This window comes from Pelophylax lessonae (genome assembly GCF_965119305.1).
Source record: "Pelophylax lessonae genome assembly, chromosome: 2".
NCBI lineage: Eukaryota > Metazoa > Chordata > Amphibia > Anura > Ranidae > Pelophylax > Pelophylax lessonae.
In genome coordinates, this window is record NC_138769.1 from 189,032,569 (window position 1) to 189,053,284 (window position 20,716).

Sequence of the window (20,716 nt, forward strand, 5' to 3'; positions counted from 1 at the left end):
ACAGGAAACCTCCCACCCTGAGTGGGGGTGCCGTCAGCCGAAAGGGACGCTAGCAACACACGGGCGTACCGCAGTTGAGACATCCCAGCGAAGATAGCAACTTCGCAGGCTCGTCCCTGAAGTTAGGAACATTGTCGTTTGCGAGGCCTGGGTGTACCAATAACCTGCTAACGCTCGATGGCAGGCTGGGAGTCCGTAAGGCTCTAGAATAACCAGTGCGAGTCCCAGCTCTGCAAACGCTGTAGTCTTCCGAAGTCCGACTAACTAAGCGAAGGAACAAATAAAAAGCTATCTTTTAAAAGAAAAAATACTTTTTTTAGAGAGAAAACAGAAAAAGAAAAAAGCTCAGACCGAAATCTCAGCCAGGGAAAGCCAGCCTACTCCTAAGCTAGGCAGCAGAAAACTGAATTGGGAATGAAGCTAGCTGGGGGTATTGACAAGAGGGACAGCTCCCTGTAGGTGTTTCTATACAAAGGTTTTGTGATTATTCTAACAAAATCTTCTGCCTAGCTTACTCCAGTGGAGAAGGCCAATACCCAGACGTGCAGATTGAATCAGTGGGCGGCGACTGTCAGAGAACGTAAGAGAAAGAGTTTTCATACAAAAGGTTATCAAATTTAGATTTCTTAGATCTGTGTGTTGTGGTAAAGCACATAATATACCATGCGTTACCAGAATGTGACTAAGCTAAGTGAGTTGTGAAGGCCCCTCAGTGCACTGCAATGCCCTTGTGTTTCAGCTCACCCCAACGCACAGATGTAAACCGCCTTTCTTGATCGTACATTACAGAGCACGGGCATAGTCTTAGATGACTAAGTTATATGTTGCTACTTTCAGGTGATTGGACACTGGCAAATAGAGCTGTAAGGACATTCATATAACCCCTCCTACTGACAGCCACAGTTTTTTGCTAGTGTCCTTAGGTGATGGATGCTCTTTGTTTGCTGTGTTGGCCAACCTTTTTTTTTGTACGCTTTTGGACATCCTAGTAGTATAAGAATATGCCCGTTTTTTGCACAATACGATCAAGAAAAAAGGATTTTTGAGTAACTGGCAATATCCATTTCTAGGAGTACAGTACAGGATACTGGACCCTCCCCTTTTTTGTTTTTTTACCTATTGCTTGCTAAAAAACTGAGAAAAACTGTCAGTGGGAGGGGATATGAGGGGGTCTTTACAGTTTTGTTTTCCAGTGTTCAGAGACCTGAAGGTAGCAACATTTAACTCAGTTGCCTGTGTCCTGTACTGTACTTCAAGAGTGTACTACATTGAAAACAAAACAGTGCATGACTATTAAAATATGTATTGTGTTGACAGCCTATTAACAAGAATTGGCTGCCTTCACACAATTCATCTTAAGGCACAAAATGACAGTATTATGCAAGCAGTAACACATTAGATCAATCCAGGATGGTCCCCAAACATTTATATGAAATATCCTTAATAAAAACAACAGCTAATGGAGGCATATTAGCCCCTTCCCGTCGACACTTCCCGGCCCTTTAAGAGCTTCTAGATGCTTGGTGGTGGAGGCAGGCATTCGGATCATGTGACCACTGTGATTATCAAGTATGCATTGAGAGCTTTCGTGTCCCCGCCGGTGACTGTGCTGGGAGTGCGCTCTCAGCACAGAGAAGTGTTTACGTAGGGCCACATAATATATGTGTTAAAGCCCACCTGTCCAGAGGTCGCATATATGCATACAGCCAGCAGAAAGAGGTTAATAATACTTATCCTAACTGCTATTATCTATGGGAAATGCAGCTTCAGTATCCTGGAACACATACTATGTGCCTGTAACCACAGGTTTTTGTTTACATCATAGGGTTTTTATTAAATTTTTTTTTAAATTTCCATTCAAGTCTAGAGGAAAGCACAACCTGCCTGAAGCAGGTCAAAATTAGGTTAACTGCAGCTCAAATGCACCAGCCAATATTATCTGAATGATCTCAGAAGCTTCTCCAATCGATTCTTCTGAGATGCCAGGTCCCCACTGTTCTCTATGGGGGAATCGGATGGGAACAGAACGTCTGTCCATTCTCATCCGATCCGATCGACGGAAAGAAAAAAGGGTTTCCATCCGTCCAGATTTGACGGATCGGAAGTCAGCGGACATCCGATGCCCCATAGAGATGCATAGGGCATCCGTTCCGCCTGTGTGAAAGGGGCCTAAAGGTTTAATACTAAAGGGAAAAAAGGCTGTTCACTTTGCAAGAGAATTTGGAGAATAAAGTGAAGCTCTGCTCACTTCCATCATCCAATCACGTGCAAGCAAATATATAGTTTTTTTATTTTCCTTGCATGTGATTGGGTATTCTTTGCAAAGTAAATTATCCCCTCATTCACTAAGCTAATGAAAAATTCCCTTGCAAAATAAAAAAAAAAACCCTTGCAAAGTGAACAGGTTTGTCTTTAGTAAATCAACCCTCTAGAGATAAGTGTGTTGGTATGCTGAAAGTAACTGTACGGATTTCCTGAACACTGTAGTAAAAGAGGCTGCAGGAGACATTTTTACATCTATCCAAATAAAAACAGAAATAGCATTCGACTTTCATATATGGTTGATATTTTATACGTTTTAATAAATAATGTCCAGAAAAAAAAAAAAGAAAAAAAAAAAAAGAAAAATTAAGATGACAGCAATTTGCATTATTATTTTAGGAAAACATTTGTAAATCATTGTAACACTATGTTTAAACAATACAACCAGAAAAAAAAAAAAACAAAAAAAAAAAACATAAAAGCAGATTATTTTTACATTTGACGTGCAAATTTAGAAATAGTCATCAGTTTAACCAACCGTATTAAAGTGATCGATACAAAGTAGCTACTTAACTTGACAATGCAAGTGTCTGGATTGTAATCTCACTTTAACTACTTCCATAACGAATAGAAGTTATTCAAAATCACAGTGAAAGACCTCTACTGCCCTGCAAGGATTTTACACTGTGTACCTTACTACCCCAATGAAATGCTAAATCTACCCAATATCACACTTGCCCCCGAAGTATACTTGTCCTGACTGTAATCCTTTGAACTTTAAGGAGAAATCACTTAAATGTCAGCAGGCACAACCTTTCTCTTTTATCATTTTATATACCATACACACACGCACACACAGGTGTAAAAGAACATTATTTCTTAGAAAAAGAAAATTTAAAAAAATGTCTTTAGCCCATCCCTGAACAAGGTTTATGAAAAACAAACAACAAAAAAAAAACACAATTTAAAAAATAAAACTTATACTTTGTTAAGTACAAACATTTACATCTTTGCACATGTTCTGTGCTCAGGTCTTAATATATTCTTTTATGTACATAGTCAATATGTGCTTTTTTTAATTGTTTTTTTTGTAGACAAAATGAACAATAATTGTAAGAAAAAGTTTTGACTTAGATTTTAGGCTAGGGAAATTTTGTGCTTACTAAATGACCTAAACCGTACTAAGCTTTGAGATCTTGGGAAAACATGAGATTTGGTTGGGGACATTTTGTAAAACGAATGCAAAAGAGTACTATAAAAACATTGGTAAAATACAAATATTTGGTATGAGCAACTGGGCAAATTTTCTAATATTTTACTCATTGAGCAAAAATAAACTCTGCTAAAAGTAAAAAAAAAAAACATAGATCTCTTTAACATCCTATTTATGGGATAACTATGCCTCCAAAGATCACACACATATGAAGGCTAAAGTGTATTTAAAGCTAAAACTGTTTATGTATTTATTTGTATAGATTGGGGAAGGTTTAGAAGATCTCTGTCAGGTTTTTGATTGCTAGAAGGATCAGGATATGAGGCATTGGATCCTACTGTAAGTAAACTGAGATCCAATATCACATAATGGAATCTAATTGGTAAAGCTCAATGGCTCTAGTTAGGTTGCTCTCATGTGACTGGGTGTCCTCATTGAGCACTCAAGAGTAATTCTCTAGGCCAGTGATGGTGAACATTGGCACCCCAGATGTTTTGGAACTACATTTCCCATGATGCTCAACTACACTACAGAGTGCATGAGCATCATGGGAAATGTAGTTTCAAAACATCTGGAGTGCCAAGGTTCGCCATCACTGCTATAGGCAAAAAAAGCAATGGTAGAACCATTAGAGTCCAATCTAAAAGCCCTTTATTTCATAAGATGAATCAAAACAACCCATGGGTTTTGGGAGTTCAGAGAAGTTCCCCTTCATCAGGGTTTAGGGTGCTGCATGTGCAAAAGGCAAGACTCTGGGCACTTTAGGAAGAATTAGATGTTTGTTCTGTATCTATAAAAGGTACCATCCCAGGACCTGATGAAGGGAGACTGCTCAACATCCAAAATGCATTGGTTGTTTGGTTTCATGTTATCTTTACGAATTAAAGCACTTTTGCTTTGGACTATTCTTAAGACCTGTAGGGTGGTGCCATCACTACTTTCTTGTACAGTATTGCTCACAAAGGTGTCCAACAATCCACCATGAAACGCATAGACTACACATTTAGAGACCTTTTTGAAATTATTTTGTTTAAATGATAATTCCCTTTAACTCTCTATGGAAAAACAAGTGGTATAAGAGCAGGTGGCACCGTACTCATCTGGGTACAGGTATTGATATCATATGAGTACAGCACTTAAATAGTTTTAGAAGGAACTTTAACAAAAGGTCTTTTAAGGATTTCTGATGTGCACTCTTTTCTATATTGTCTGTGAAATGTTTGTATTTTATTTTAGATACAAACAAGGAGAAAGAAAAATGAATCTTGCAAATTTTCAAAAAGTAGCAAAAAACAGATTTGCTTTTTGCATGATCTTTTAAAAGCAAAGGTTAGAATACATTCCCTTTCAGCACCTATCTAGTGTGAGCCCACAAAGGCGGATTATTTTACAAATAATACATTATTATTACTATGCATTTCAGAACTGCTGTTGTTGAACCGTTTGCAATGGAGATGGAAGGAAATGCCTAGTCACATTTGTTCGCCAATAATTGAGCTTAAAATTGATCTGACACTACACAAAACGCAATGATAGCCAGCTACAGATTCCACATCAGCATCACATGCTCTAGCACTAAGGACCCTATGTACTGGAATGCACAGGATTTTGTTGTCATGTTCCGTTGAGAGGTGTACAATCTGAAAATGTTCATAGTCCTCCAGTAATTATAAATGGCCATGGCTTGTCCTGTTTTGATCATTAGCAAGGCTAACAGAGGTATCTTCTCTTTGCACATTGATTCAGCTGTCAAGGATGACAGTGGATTTCCATTTTATTCACAAAGTTCCTATTGTTGTTTTCGTTCACTTTATAGTTTTCTAAAAGAAAAAAAAAAAAAACAATTCAGTTACATATGCAGCAGATTAGAGATTTTATATTTTATTACCCATTCATAAAGGAGTTTAAAAGGAAAACTAGAATGGTATTTGGCAAAGTAAATTTTTTTTTTTTAACCACCTCAATACAGGGAACTTTCACCCTCTTCCTGCCCAGGCCAATTTTTAGCTTTCAGTGCTATCGCACTTTGAATGAGAATTAAATTAGTCATGCAACACTGTATTTAAATGCCATTTTTATCATTTTTTTCACACAAATAGAGCTTTCTTTTGGTGGTATTTATCACCACTGGGTTTTTATTTTTTGTGCTACAAATGAAAAAAGACCGGAAATTTTGAAATGTGTTTTCTTAGTTTGCGTTATAAAATTTTGCAAATAAGTAATTTTTCCCACCACGATTACTACTACATTTTTTGATAAAGATAACCCAAATCAGTGTATATTATTTGGTCTGTTTGAAAGTTTTAGAGTCTACAAGCTATGGTACCAATCACTGAAAATTGATCACACTTGATGTACTTATGGGCCTCTCTCATTTCTTGAGGCCCTAACATGCCAAAACAGTACAAATATTCCCCAGATTACCCCTTTTGGAAAGTAGTCAGTCCAAGGTATTTAGTAAGAGGCATGGCAAGTTTTTTTAAGTTGTAATTTTTCCCCACAATTCTTTGGAAAATTAAGAAATTATTTTTTTTCCCACAAAAATGTCATAAAACCAAGTTATTTCTCACACACTGTATAGGCATACTTGCAACTACACCCCAAAATACATTCTACCACTCGTCCTGAGTATGGCGATACCACATGTGAGACTTTTTCACAGCCTGGCCACATAGAGAGGCGCAACATTCAAAGAGCACATTCAGGCATTACTCGCTTTAGGACCAGGCCTTCTTCTGATGCTTTTTTTTTAACAGGTAAAAATGTTTTTTTTTTTGCTAGAAAATTATTTAGAACCCCAATTTTTGGCAAAATATAAAATATGGTGTTGTTAAATAAATACCAAACATATTACGCTTTAACATTGCGCACGCTTGTGAAAGGGTGCCTAACTGTGGGATTTAAAAATCTCCATAGGCAACGCTTTATAAGCCTTTATTGGTTACCAGTTTAGAGTTACACAGAAGTTCTGGCGCTAGAATTATTGCTCTCACTCGGACATGCGCACCGATACCTGTGGTACGATCGCTGTTTACGTATGCGTACGGGACCAACATGTGCGTTCGCCTTTGCACGCGAGCACGGGGGCACTTTAAATGTTTTATTTATGGGACAATGGTACACTAATAGATGTTTCTATACACTTGTACACTATGACAAATGTTGATCGTTCACCGGCAGACACTGACAGATGTTGATGTCGCAATAAAACACTATTGCAGATGTTTTTGTGCACTGGTACAGATGTTCATGGGTACACTGCGACAGATTTTTTGTGCACTGATACAGATGTGATGGGGCACTGTGACAGATGTTTATGGGGACACAGACAGATGTTCATGAGACAGGGACAGTGGTGCTTGGTGTACTGAGTGTGGGAATCTGTGACAGCTCTGTGTGTAAAATCATCTCTTTCACACAGAGCTGTCACAGAGGCTGCAGATTCCCTTGCTCCCCCTCCCCCCAGACTGAGCTCTCATTGAGCTCAGCAGGGGGAATGGTCACAGAAACACGTGCCTCTGTTTACACTGTGAAGGCTGTGATTGGACACAGCCATCACTTGTTCAGGAGGGCAAATCACAGCGCCCATATCCCGATCCCATCTTGGCTGTGTCATCTGATCACAGCTATCACAGTATCACGCGTGGGCACTCATTCTGAGCAATGTACGGGTACGTCAGCTCAGGACAGCAAAGCTCCCACCCCTCCGTTTATATACAGTATCTCACAATATTGAGTACATCCCTCACATTTTTGTAAATATTTTATTAAATCTTTTCATGTGACAACACTAAAGAAATGAAACTTTGCTACAATGTAAAGTAGTGAGTGTACAGCTTGTATAACAGTGAAAAATTTGCTGTCCACTCAAAATAACTCAACACACAGCCATTAATGTCTAAACCACTGGCAACAACAGTGAGTATACTCCTAAGTGAAAATGTCCTAATTGGGCCCAATACAACAAAAGAAAGGGGTTCCCCTAAGGGGTTGGGACTTTTTAGGCACTCAGATTAGTGTGAGACAAGTAAGGTAGTAGAGTATGTTTGAAAAAATATAACAAATATTTTATTAAGCAACAGAAAGTCTAAAAACAGCAAATATTGTACATAAAATATACACATACAGAAAATGCAATACAGTACAGCAACAGAGACGTGCAAGTAAGTTCACACCCAGATACCCAACGCGTTTCGAAGCTATTCGCTTCTTCTTCAGGGGTAATGTAAAATATTGCACATAAATCTCTATAATAGAAACATAAAGGTGTGTTAGAAACAATACATTTATGAGGTATAACTCAACCAGATTCTTCAGAGACTTCGTATAATTTTTACATAGTGTTAGAAGGAAGGTTCTGAAAAGATACATACTTGTAAGGTCTCTGTCTGTATTAGAAGAGATTCTGCATGCATGGATTTAAAATCAGTTCGGCAGGCTCAGCATTCTCCCTGTGTGTCCACTAGGGGGTATAGATCAAAAACAGGTGCGTACAAGGTCACAGAGACCTGTATCTAGAGGGGTGAACCCCTTTCAAAAATTAGTGTAGAGCTCACACAAACCCATCCAGGGGGAGCTGTGTGCGGCTGGAGTCCAAATCAAAAACAGGCTCAGGTGTAGAAAAGATGAGAGGGCTGTTTCCTAAAAATTAAATGATGATATTCTTAAAAAAACAGAATATTTGGCCAGAACAAAAAACATATGGGTGAAAAAATGTGGCAACCCAAGTGACATAATACTAAGTTGTAACTGTGTCAATGATAGAAGGTGAACCAAAGAAAAAAGCCAGGGTGCCAGTGATTGAAATAAGGTGAACCGTGATATGAGACAGTGTATATTAAATACAGATAAAAGCAGGAAGTAGGTGCCAATGTAGCAGAGAAGGTTGGAAGAGCCAAGATTATAATAGTGATATATGTAGGCTGGTGAGAACATCAACCAAAGAAAGAAACAGCAAAGTGCATGAAAGAACGTTGCACAATTGAGCATGCAATAAGTGACAGTGTTACAAGATAAATAAAATACTTGTAATGTGTAAGTAAACTGATCCCCATTAGGGCATCAGTCAGAAGGAAAACAGCGAACATGCATGAAACGAAGGTAAGAAAAATTGATTAAAAACCCAGCATCCTACTTACAATTTGTTCAAAGAATCCGAGGTGAAGCCAGACCGAAGTGTTACCGTGGCAGAAGCACGGTGGAATGGAGTGAAAAGGGGAAGTAAGTGCTTCTATATAGCTAGTTGGAAACGAGTAGATTGTAAACAGCTGATAGCTGTGAGGAGGAGCTGGGGAGTAAGTATACCTGAGCCTAATAGGGCTCCCTGGGAGGTTGGGGCTCGGCGCCGCCTCCCCCTCCACATGACGTAGAGGGGCAGGGTCCGTATTCCCCTCCCTCAAGGCGGAGGGGCGGGACCGCCACGAAGCCGCGGCCAGCCCACATCCTCCCACCGGCACGGGGAACTTCCCTCCACTGTGCATAGGACAGGGAGGGAAGGAGGCGTGTGCCAGTGCGAGGGCTACGAGTGCCCCAGATGGACAAGGCACTTAGCATACACCAAGACAACGCTCTCAATAGAGGCAACGTTCTTTCATGCACTTTGCTGTTTCTTTCTTTGGTTGATGTTCTCACCAGCCTACATATATCACTATTATAATCTTGGCTCTTCCAACCTTCTCTGCTACATTGGCACCTACTTCCTGCTTTTATCTGTATTTAATATACACTGTCTCATATCACGGTTCACCTTATTTCAATCACTGGCACCCTGGCTTTTTTCTTTGGTTCACCTTCTATCATTGACACAGTTACAACTTAGTATTATGTCACTTGGGTTGCCACATTTTTTCACCCATATGTTTTTTGTTCTGGCCAAATATTCTGTTTTTTTAAGAATATCATCATTTAATTTTTAGGAAACAGCCCTCTCATCTTTTCTACACCTGAGCCTGTTTTTGATTTGGACTCCAGCCGCACAAAGCTCCCCCTGGATGGGTTTGTGTGAGCTCTACACTAATTTTTGAAAGGGGTTCACCCCTCTAGATACAGGTCTCTGTGACCTTGTACGCACCTGTTTTTGATCTCTACCCCCTAGTGGACACACAGGGAGAATGCTGAGCCTGCCGAACTGATTTTAAATCCATGCATGCAGAATCTCTTCTAATGCAGACAGAGACCTTACAAGTATGTATCCTTTCAGAACCTTCCTTCTAACACTATGTAAAAATTATACAAAGTCTCTGAAGAATCTGGTTGAGTTATACCTCATAAATGTATTGTTTCTAACACACCTTTATGTTTCTATTATAATCTGTAAAGAAAAGCGCACGCAACCTCGGGCAATAACGCTTTAATAAAGGACAAAGCTAAAAAACATACAAACAAAGGAGGTGAACACATGGACAGTGCCATGGGCTGGTGAAGTACTCCTCTTTGTACTTGTTGTATATCAGCATGTGCAGGATCTGTCCTTTTTGAATGTTTCTATTATAGAGATTTATGTGCAATATTTTACATTACCCCTGAAGAAGAAGCGAATAGCTTCGAAACGCGTTGGGTATCTGGGTGTGAACTTACTTGAACGTCTCTGTTGCTGTACTGTATTGCATTTTCTGTATGTGTATATTTTATGTACAATATTTGCTGTTTTTAGACTTTCTGTTGCTTAATAAAATATTTGTTATATTTTTTCAAACATACTCTACTACCTTACTTGTCTCACACTAATCTGAGTACCTAAAAAGTCTCAACCCCTTAGGGGAACCCCTTTCTTTTGTTGTATTTGCTTACCTGGGATGTGGCACCTCCTCCTCTAGGGGGCTCTGGCTGAGGATAACCTTTTGTCCTAATTGGGCCCAATGAGCCATTTCCCTCCCTGGTGTCATGTGACTTGTTAGTGTTACAATGTCTCAGGTGTGAATGGGGAATAAGTGTGTTAAATTTTATGTTATCGCTCTCACTCTCTCACACTGGTCACTGGATGTTCAACATGGCACCTCATGGCAAACAACTCTCTGAGGATCTGAAAAAAGAATTGTTGCTCTACATAAAGATGGCCTAGGCCAGTGATGGCAAACCTTGGCACCCCAGATGTTTTGTAACTACATTTCCCATGATGCTCAACTACACTGCAGAGTGCATGAGCATCATGGGAGATATAGTTCCAAAACATCTGGGGTGCCAAGGTTTGCCATTACTGGCATAGGCTATAAGAAGATTGCCAAGGCCCCTAAACTGAGCTGCAGCACGGTGGCCAAGACCATAAAGCGATTTAACAGGATAGGTTCAACTCAGAACAGACCTCGCCATGGTCGACCAATGTATTTGAGTGCACATGCTCAGCATCATGTCCAGAGATTGTCTTTGGAAAATAGACACGAGTGCTGCAAACATTGCTGCAGAGGTTGAAGGGGTGGGGGGGTCAGTGCTCAGACCATAAGCCGCACACTGCATCAAATTGGTCTGCATGGCTGTCATCCCTGAAGGAAGCCTCTTCTAAAGACGATGCACAAGAAAGCTTGCAAATAGTTTGCTGAAGAAAGCAGACTAAGGACATGGATTACTAGAACCATGTCCTGTAGTTTGATGAGACCAAGATAAAGTTATTTGGTTCAGATGGTGTCAAGCGTGTGTGGCGGCAACCAGGTGAGGAGTGCAAAGACAAGTGTGTCTTGCTTACAGTCGAGCATGGTGGTGGGAGTGTTATGGTCTGGGGCTGCATGAGTGCTGCTGACACTGGGGAGCTACAGTTCATTGAGGGAACCCTGAATGCCAACATGTACTGTGACATGCTGAAGCATAGCATGATCCCCTCCCTTTGGAGACTGGGCCACAGGGCAGTATTCCAAGACAACCACTGCTTTGCTAAAGAAGCTGAGAGTAAAGGTGATGGACTGGCCAGGCATGTCTACAGACCTAAACCCTATTGAGCATCTGTGGGGCATCCTCAAATGGAAGGTGGAGGAGCGCAAGGTCTCTAACATCCACCAGCTCTGTGATAGCGTTATGGAACTCCACAGCCGTCATTTCCTGGCTGTTACAGACAGACAAGGAGCTGATTAAACACTGTGAAAGCTAAAACCCCTTTCAGCTTTTTATTGCTAAAATGGGAGAAAGGTGTAGGGCACTGACTCTCCTAAATCACTTGGTTTTAAGCGGTGTATGTGAACATCATCAGTAAAATATATACTTTCAATTTACTCATTGAAAAAGATCAAATAATAAAAGAAAAGGGTTAATTTCGGTGCAAAAGACTTACCCAGTTAAAAATTTTTAAACATTTCTAGGTCTTTAGGAGGTACTGGGGGGGCTTTGTTCCAATCATCCTCGGGATAAGCCTCAAAGTTTGATGTATCACCTTCATGGGACACCTTTGGCATTATTGGAGGCTAGAGACAAAAAGAATAGAATTGCACAATAAAGCATTACATATAACTATTTGGGATAAACTTTTGTTAATATAAAGTAAACTTTTCTTTCGAGGAAAAAGGGCCTTTACTGACCTGCTTCTGCAAATGCTAGCTGCCTGACTGTTAAACTGACTTTTTTGCTTTAATACATTTCCTTAACCTGGAATGCATATCAGTAAAATCAAATACGATTCAATAAATCTTTGTTTTCACACTTGCTTTGATTCAGTGACATGAAGTATCTTCGCTACAGAGATGGTAGTGTGACCTTGTATTAAGAGTAAAAACATGGGATGCAGGGTACCGTCACAGCTGCAAGATAAATTCTCTTAATAACTAGTAATCAGACTGCACAGATAGCTGAGATATGCAGCACAGCTACCCCTATGTGCCATTATAAACATGGTAATGATAATGGAATAGCAATTGTACTAAAAAAAAGGGCTTGCAATAAAGAAATAATTTCCTCAATCTACAGATATACTGACGATCCTAGCAAGATCTACTGGTGTACAAGCATCTTAAAGGAGACCTGTAGGCTGCCATTGTTGACACAAAAAGCTAATTGTCTGCCTGCCACGACAGAGAATCAGGCACTGGGGAATGCTCTTTTTTGTATTTAAAGGCTTCCTTTTCAATTTGCCTTGGGTGTACTTTTAGTGTTTCATCAGACTTTGTAAAAATTTCTCTGATTAAAAAAAACATAGTTCATCTTACATTTATTCAATATAAAGTGTACATTCCTGACATTACTTTGTCTCCATACCTTTAATTTTCGTTGTGGTACCGCATCCCAGTCTATAGATCTAAACCACCTGTGGCGCTTGACGTCTTCTGCTCCATTCTTAAATAAAAAAAGTATAGAATTTAACCAGTTTTATGTTTTCCTATATGTATCATGTGTAAAATTTAACTGAAATAAAGAGTTATAGTAAAAAGGATAAAAGTGTGTACATTGTTCAAGGAAGAATTACATTCTAAGAGAAAAGCAGGATATTGAGAAACTAGTGATGCCATCAAATCTATGGTTGCCTCTCAGAAATACTGAACCTGTGCTGAATTCCAAAGTCCTTCAACTCAAGCAGAGGTGAACACCAGAGACCCAATGCTCCCTGAATGTATAGTTAAATATCTTATAAGCATGGGGGGTAGCATTTGGCCTCAAGGGCAAACTCAACCAATTTAACCTTTCATGGTAAGGACAGATATCGGAGGGCATGGTATTATTCTAAGGCACACACCAAACAGTGCTTAGAGTAGATCTTTAAAGTGATACTAAACTATCAGTTTCAGCAGCTAATTTATTCTCTCAGGGAGGTTGGCTAATCATGTCATTATCTTCAACTCCAGCCAATCAGAAGAAGCTATGGATTATAAAATACAAAGCTGCCTATGAACGGATGACTGCTGCTCACACTGACGCTATTTTGTTCTGGATATGAGACAGGAAGGTCTCGTCTCGCACGCGGAACACAGTGCTCTATACTGTATGTAGCTGAGGCTACAAACAGATTAGTAGAGTGCCCAGCGGGCACAAATGTTAGTGAAGGAAGTAAACAGTTTGTTTGGGCCAGCTTGGCCCAAACAAACTCTCTAAAGTGAAATCTTACAATCTACTGTACTTGCTATATACATTATATAAAACGGTATGGGTAGATTAAATTGTGCCAGCTGTGTATATACTTCACTAACCTTCATATTTCCAAGTCTTCTAGTTCGATCCACAACAAGCAGCTTCTTTATGAGGTCTCTGTAAAGATATAGACAGACAAATAATATTAAATGACAATCTATTTAATGACAAACTTGTCAATTTTATATAACAGTAGTATCAAAGCCTCACATTTTCTATGATAATTAGATCTGACTAGGCCACATAAGCAGAGGACAATAAATGTTTTTCTCGGGAAAAGGCAAGATCCACTTACAATTCAGTGTTTAAAATTGCAGCCTCCAGCCTACTCTGTACCTCTTCCCTGAGCTTTCAGCTGGGAGGCGTGCACTTACAACCTTACAGAAAGTGCCTTGAACCCCCTTTCTCAGGACTAAATGTCCCATAATTCCTAGTGCCGTCACACATGCATGTACCATTTAGTTCTCTGGTTCCCCATTTGCAGCATTTCCTTATGGATGCGTGTGCAAAAGGGTGGCTCATAGGACCCTATATGAAAAGAGCCACTCAAGAATCTAGGGCATAGAGCAGCAATCTTCCGACCAGATTAGAGATTAAAAATACCATAACATATGCACACACTAAGAATTTAGTAAGAAATTTACAAAGACATGCTCATGCACTGTATGGCCTGGCCAGATATTTTTAAAAAACTGCTAATCCCCTACTCCTTCCTGGCCAAAGTTATGGGGAAACACCAATGTGAAATTTTTGAGAAATTCAATTATTTAGTCGCTATTAGGAACACCCCAAGGCGTGATGCTAGCAGTATTTATTCATTTTATAAATATAGAAAAATTCTAGCTTAGGCTAAATAAATCTGATGCCCAAAATAAAGAAATCTCATTGGTTAATATAAGCCACTGCACTCCATAAACCTGTAAGACATTTTAACAATAATGTCATAGTTTTCTTCCATCTTTGAGAAATCTTGGAATGCAGATTACAGCCTGGGAACTACATTTTCTCCCTCCTGCAATAAAACTGTCCAGATGTGACCAACTTTTATTACAGTACATTGTGACATAGGTAAATGGTTTCCTCACTATAGTTACATGTTTAAAGATGTACATTTTGTAGCAAATATTTGTAACATAATAAACAAATTTTCAAACTAAAAGGAGAGGATAAGTTATGTAGATAGAAATAGGTCTAGGAAAGGGATGGTCGGCACTCAGGACGACATCCAAAAAATAGTATTCCTTTATTAAAAAGACATGTGCAATGTTGTAAAAACAGCCTATGCATTTCAGACGTTATTCCTGACTAAGGACTAACGTCTGAAATGCGTAGGCTGGTTTTACAGCGTTGTACATGTCTTTTCAATAAAGGAATACTATTTTTTGGATGTCATCCTGAGCACCGACCATCCCTTTCCTTATTCTGGAACATTGGAGGTGTTGGCAGCCTTGAGGTCTGAGCACCGGGTGGAGCGGTTATGTGGGGAGGTTGCAGTGCTTACACACCTGTTCTCCCTTTCTGCCTATAACGTTGTCAAGTAGCTGAGGATTTGACCAAAAGGTGTCCGCTAAACCTTCTCTTAAACGAAGAGAGCAAACTGAGTCCAACAAGGATCAAGATGCACAACTGCACAAGAGGGTAAGGACATCGGTTTGAGAAATAGATGTCCCAGATGGCTGCTGGTTTACAAGGTACTCCCCAAATGCCAATGTCATTTTTAACAATGAAAATACAACTCCATGATACTGTCTTAGAGAAAGAGGTTCAGAGAAAAGACCATAAAACTGGCAAACAAAATGAAAAAGATAACATGGAATAAGTGCACAGCCATTGGATGTTGAATAACAGGAAAAGAGAATTATGGACGTAGAAGTCTAAGCTAAAAGTGTGGCTCAAGGGATCATATACTAGATGTAGAATAAATCAAAGGATGCAGGAATAGTGCTTGAAGTCCTCTGTAAAGCATGCCAGTGGACATGTTATGAGTCTCTTTGGTGCTAAAAGGATGGGAGATTTACAGAGTACAAGAAATAAATAACAGAGGGGTTACCACAGTTTTGTCATGCAACAGGGAAGCGATCCCAAACATTTTTAAGCTATGCAAATATCCATTTGGTGAAGAAACAATAAAACGGAGTGTTATCCTAAATTGACTGGCTAAAAAAAGTGCCAGATCTTAGGCACATAAACCTTTTGTTGAAGAGGGTGGACCAGTCAGAAAAAGCTCCCTACAAGCCAGCCATCCCCAAAGGGACAGTTAAAGAATGCAAGGGTTGATATTTACACTGAATATTTCATTGAATACTGAATGTCTGCAAGCTTTAATAAAGGCAAACAGAGGTTTCCCTAATGAATTTAAAGCGGAGTTCCACCCAAAAGTGGAACTTCCGCTTTAAATAGTCCTAGCCCCCTGACATGCCACATTTGGCATGTCATTTTGGGGGGGGGGGGGGGAGCGGGTACCTAGTTTTGACATGTACCCGCTCCCACTTCCGCTCGGAGCGCCGCGGCGCCCTGAGCGGAAGTTCTCCTCTCTCCCTCCCTCCCTGCAATCTTCTGGGACATGTCAGAGGTCCCAGAAGATTGCCGGCCAATCACGACGCATAGCGCAACTCGCGCATGTGCAGTGCGTACCCGGCTGTGAAGCCGCAAACTGTCACAGCCGGGTGCCCACATCAGTGATGCCGGCACCGCGGAGCAGAGAGGGAGAAGACGGCGCATCGCTGGACAGGTGAGTGTGCGGTTAGGCTGGAACTCCGCTTTAAAGTTGAGTGGGCAGAACAGTATATAAAAAGACTTAGATATTTACATAGTAAGTAAGGTTGATTAAAGACTATAGTCCATCCAGATCAAACTGTGTGGGTGTGTGTTCATGTAGATATTTATTTCCCATATCCCTGTATGTTGTGTTCACTAAAATGCATGTCCAAGAGTCTTTTAAAAACGATCAATACTTCCTGCTGACACCACAGATTGTGGAAAAGAGTTCTACACCCTTTCCGCCCTGACAGTGAAAAACCCCCCTACGCAGCTTAAGGTTAAACTGCTTCTCCTCCAGTCTCATCGTGTGGTCCCAGGTCTTCTTACACTCCCTGGGACTAAATAGTTTCCTACCTACACTGGGCTCACCATTAAGATATTTGTATATTTCTATCATATCCCCTCTCAATCATGTCTTCTATAGGGAGGTTAAATTTAGTGCTTGTAGACGTTCCTCGTAATTAAGGAACGTCTACAAGCACTACATTTATCCTCCCTGGAGAAGATTCCTACGTTCCTCGTAATTGACTTAGTACATTGTCAATATAACTACTTGGATTTCTGATCAATTTAATTTTACTTTGGTAAAGAAGTATTAATTGCTATTAAACTCATGGAATTTTACATGTGATTCCAAACTTTTGAATGTTAACCTATGTGAAAATAATTTCTGACAATTTTCGGATACTCATTTACAGCAAGCTTATCTCAACCCAGAGCATTAAGTGTTATCTCTGCTACCTTGTTCCTCTGCTATCAGCATGAGTCACATCTGACAAGTTTTCCTCACACCAAGAGATAAAAAGTGACGGGACGGGGGACGGTGGGAGCTCCAGCACAGTGTAAGTGATTGACAGCCTCAGGTCTGTTCCTGTGTGGCGATTGAAGTGGGTGTGTCTTTTCACTTCAATCGGCTCTCAGAGCTTTTCTCTCACTAAGATCTACAGAGTGAAAGTTCAGCTCCTCCCCCGTTTCTGAAACCTCACACATGTTGTATAATCTCTGGACATTGAATGGCTTTGGAGAGAAGGGGGCTGCAGATAAACAGATACAACATACGTAGGAGGATTTGTTTAATCTCTGTGGGATTGATTTACTCATACTGGAGAGTGCAAAACATCTGGTGCAGCTTTGCACAGAAACCAATCAGTTTCCAGGTTTTTTTCTTCAAAGCCGAATTGAACAAGCTGAAGTTAGAAGTGGATTGGCTACCATGCACAGCTGCACCAGAGGTTTCACTCTCCACCTTTAGTAAATCAACACTTGTGTATCTCCTGAGGTTTGTCATTTCACTTGAAATATGTATGGGTTTACAACCACTTTAAGTCAAACATAGGCATTTAGACTTTTTAGAAGTAATTGCACAATCCTGGTACTTGCACAGTATTATTTTTACTGTTGGCTGTGTATTCAGGTGGCTTAACTAGCTTGGCCCTCTCCTGCTGCCTCTTACACTGCCATTTGTTACAACTGGTGGTGAGGAAACTGAGGAAATGCTTCCTCCTTCCTGCAGCAAGATAGATGACATGAATTCTCCCAGGTGGCATTTCTGACTAGGCATGTTTAACTGATTTGGGTTCACTGATTGCTTCCTAAAAAATAAAGGTACTGCTCTCTGAAAAAAGTTTGCGGTTGCTGAAGTCTGGCAGACTTTTGAAGTTGTTTTGATAGGTGCTCTTTAAAGCCTAACTCAAGACAAGTTTAAATATATGAATAAATAAATATATAAATACATATTTATTATATAATATATAATATAATACATTATAGAATATGATTATATAAATATACATATTGATGCAGCTTTGAAATAATACCTCCTTAAATGTAATGTTTTAAAATGCAAGCAATGTTAATACAGGAGTTTGATATGCATTTCAGTCCATTGTACAGCAGAGCTCAGTCTGGCGCAGGCAGAAGCAGTGTAAAGAGCCAGTCAGTTGTGCTGCAGTGCTTATATGCTAGCAAAGGACCTGCATATAGAAGAAGAGTAGAGAGTGACAAAGAGATGAGCTCATCAGTCTGCTACTTCTTATGTCCTGGCCAAGTCACAGGGTGAGGGAGGGACCAGACTCGTAAGTGTTTCCTAACTGCAGATGAGAAAAAAAATCAAGTCTCCTGCCTTGCCTAACAGGACTGTCGTGGTTCGCACAGCTATAAATCTCAGGAGTGGATGGAAACACATACTTTGGCAAGTAAAACTGCTCCCTTATTTCCATTTTTTTTGTTGTGGTAGTTAACCCCTTCACGCCGAAGGGTAAAACAAATATTAATGCCTAAGAACAATTTTGCAACTTTGACGTGTTCGTAAAAATCGTACATATCACCACAACTACTTTGTACATCTAGGTGTATTATACCTTGCTTTTTTCAGGAAAAATTGGGCTTTCATTTTGTGTTAAATGATTAAGGGTATCTACTGATTTTTTTTATCAAAAGAAAACTGGCCCAAAATAGCAAAAGTTTTCTAAATGTATCTGTGTATATTTTTTATTACTTCCATAACTTACCACCAAAGAACAACCCAAAATAAATCCTCCTGCTTCTGACGATCGCAGCAATACCTATGTGTATGTTATTTGTTGTTTGTACCCATAATACAGCCCAGAACCATTCGTGCATATTTTGCTTTATTTTTTGTCCTACCCGACACAGATACTAATTAAAAAAAAAAAAAACCTGCTCAAAATATAGTGACCTTATGGCACTTTTCCACTGCAAGTACCAGCTCGGCTCTACTCGGCCCTGCTTGGCCCGGTTTACTTTTCCACTGCTGGTACCGCATGGTACGGTGCGGTATGGTTGGCTTTTCCACTAAAGTAGTACTAAAGTTAAGTGGGTGGGATAACAACGATTCTCTGACCAATCAGTGGCTAGTAGTGACTACATGCAAAGGATTGTGGGATATGGTACCGGTATGGTACCTCTTGGAACCACAATCGAGGTGGTACTGTTTTAGAGAGCCGTACCATTCAGTTCCATGCAGTGGAAAAGCCCCGCCGTACCGTACCGAACCGTTCCTACACCGTACCATTCGGTACCAGCAGTGGAAAAGCACAAAAGCGAGCCGAACCGTTCGGTTGCATGCAGTGGAAAAGCGTCATTAGCCTTTGACTCTTACTTGGCACAAACTCTAACCCTGGTACCAACTTAGATCGAACCTTGGACTAGGTATTTTTTTCGATTTTATTTTTTAATATTCATTTGTTTTTACACACACTTTTTTTTTTTCTCTCTGCAAGGAGAGAGAGAGAGAAAGATACAATCTATCTTTCCTCTCCATTCACAGAGAGAGAGAGAGAGAGAGAGAGAGAAACACAGGGGCGGCCTTCACAGTGACTAATCACTGTGGTAGACAATCAGAGGCTACTACAGCGATCAGGTGACCAAGGAGTTCCGGGTCTGGACCGTTAGTATGGGACCGGGGCTTTGTGCTGGGAGCGTGGTGCGTGGCGCGCTCCTAGCACAAAGGCAGATACGATATGCGGCCCCATGGCACAGATACAGAGCTGACTACCTAAAATTCTATATAAAAGCTTTTAGGTATAGAATTGTGGAAGTTATTGTTAGTCTTTAAAATGAACAAAATAGTTTCACTGGGTCTTTAAAGAATAAACTAGGAATTTAAAATAATAAATGCATGAAAAAGAAACCTAGGGATTGAATGCATCAGAAAAGCCTCCTGCATTGATATACCAGAGCCATATGCTTTACCTGCACAGACCATAGTCATACCTTTATGATTACTTTGGGCGTACCCAGAAAATGATTAAATAACAAATATCTCTCTTACCCGTAATGGCAATCAGCAAATCAACATTTAATAGAAATAGAAGAGCTTTGTCTAACCCGACACAAGGAAGAGCATACATGCAACTGACCTAAAGTGATGAGAAACTGAACCATGGATCCACTGAACTTGAATACTGACCCAGGAACGCATGACCTCATTCATTGTTTGGTACCAAAACGTTTCTGATTAATATCCCCTCAAAATTCCCATGGGACGCTTAAATCATTAGTTGCAAAAAAAACAAATTCAAACCAGATATACCTTGCAAATGATGTCCCTAACTTCGAATACTTAAGAGTCTTGATCTATGGTAACGTGCTGTACTTTTTTCTCGGTTCAAGAACTCTGTAATAATACTACACACTGGCAACAAACCAGACATGAAAGCCTTCCAGTTATATACAGATTGTAAGTGGATTTAATTGTAAACTAAATGCTTATTATAAAAGGCTGCCCTAAATGGGATTACTTAGCAAAAAAATGTTAATGAAATACTGGTAATCAAGTGCAGCATTATAAAAAATTCCAACAATAATTAGAAAATCGTGAACCTGAATGTAGGTGTGCAGTGACCTATAACTGTCAAAAACACATAGTAAATCAAGTACATAAATCATCTTGGCTTAAAAATAGGCTTCCAATTATGA

At 39.9% G+C, this 20,716-nt stretch overlaps 1 protein-coding gene across 1 annotated transcript in view; it reads right to left on the reverse strand.

Moving 5' to 3' along the window:
- Positions 1-4,754: 4,754 nt before the first annotated feature.
- The window catches only part of PRKX (protein kinase cAMP-dependent X-linked catalytic subunit), a 271,447-nt gene continuing 255,485 nt past the window's right edge, over positions 4,755-20,716 (reverse strand). The window contains exons 6-9 of the mRNA XM_082245527.1: positions 13,576-13,633; positions 12,650-12,727; positions 11,733-11,862; positions 4,755-5,295 (exon numbers count right to left, since the gene is read on the reverse strand). Coding sequence (XP_082101653.1) covers positions 11,737-11,862; positions 12,650-12,727; positions 13,576-13,633 — 262 coding nt within the window. The 3' untranslated portion in view covers positions 4,755-5,295; positions 11,733-11,736. The remainder of the gene's footprint in view (positions 5,296-11,732; positions 11,863-12,649; positions 12,728-13,575; positions 13,634-20,716) is intronic.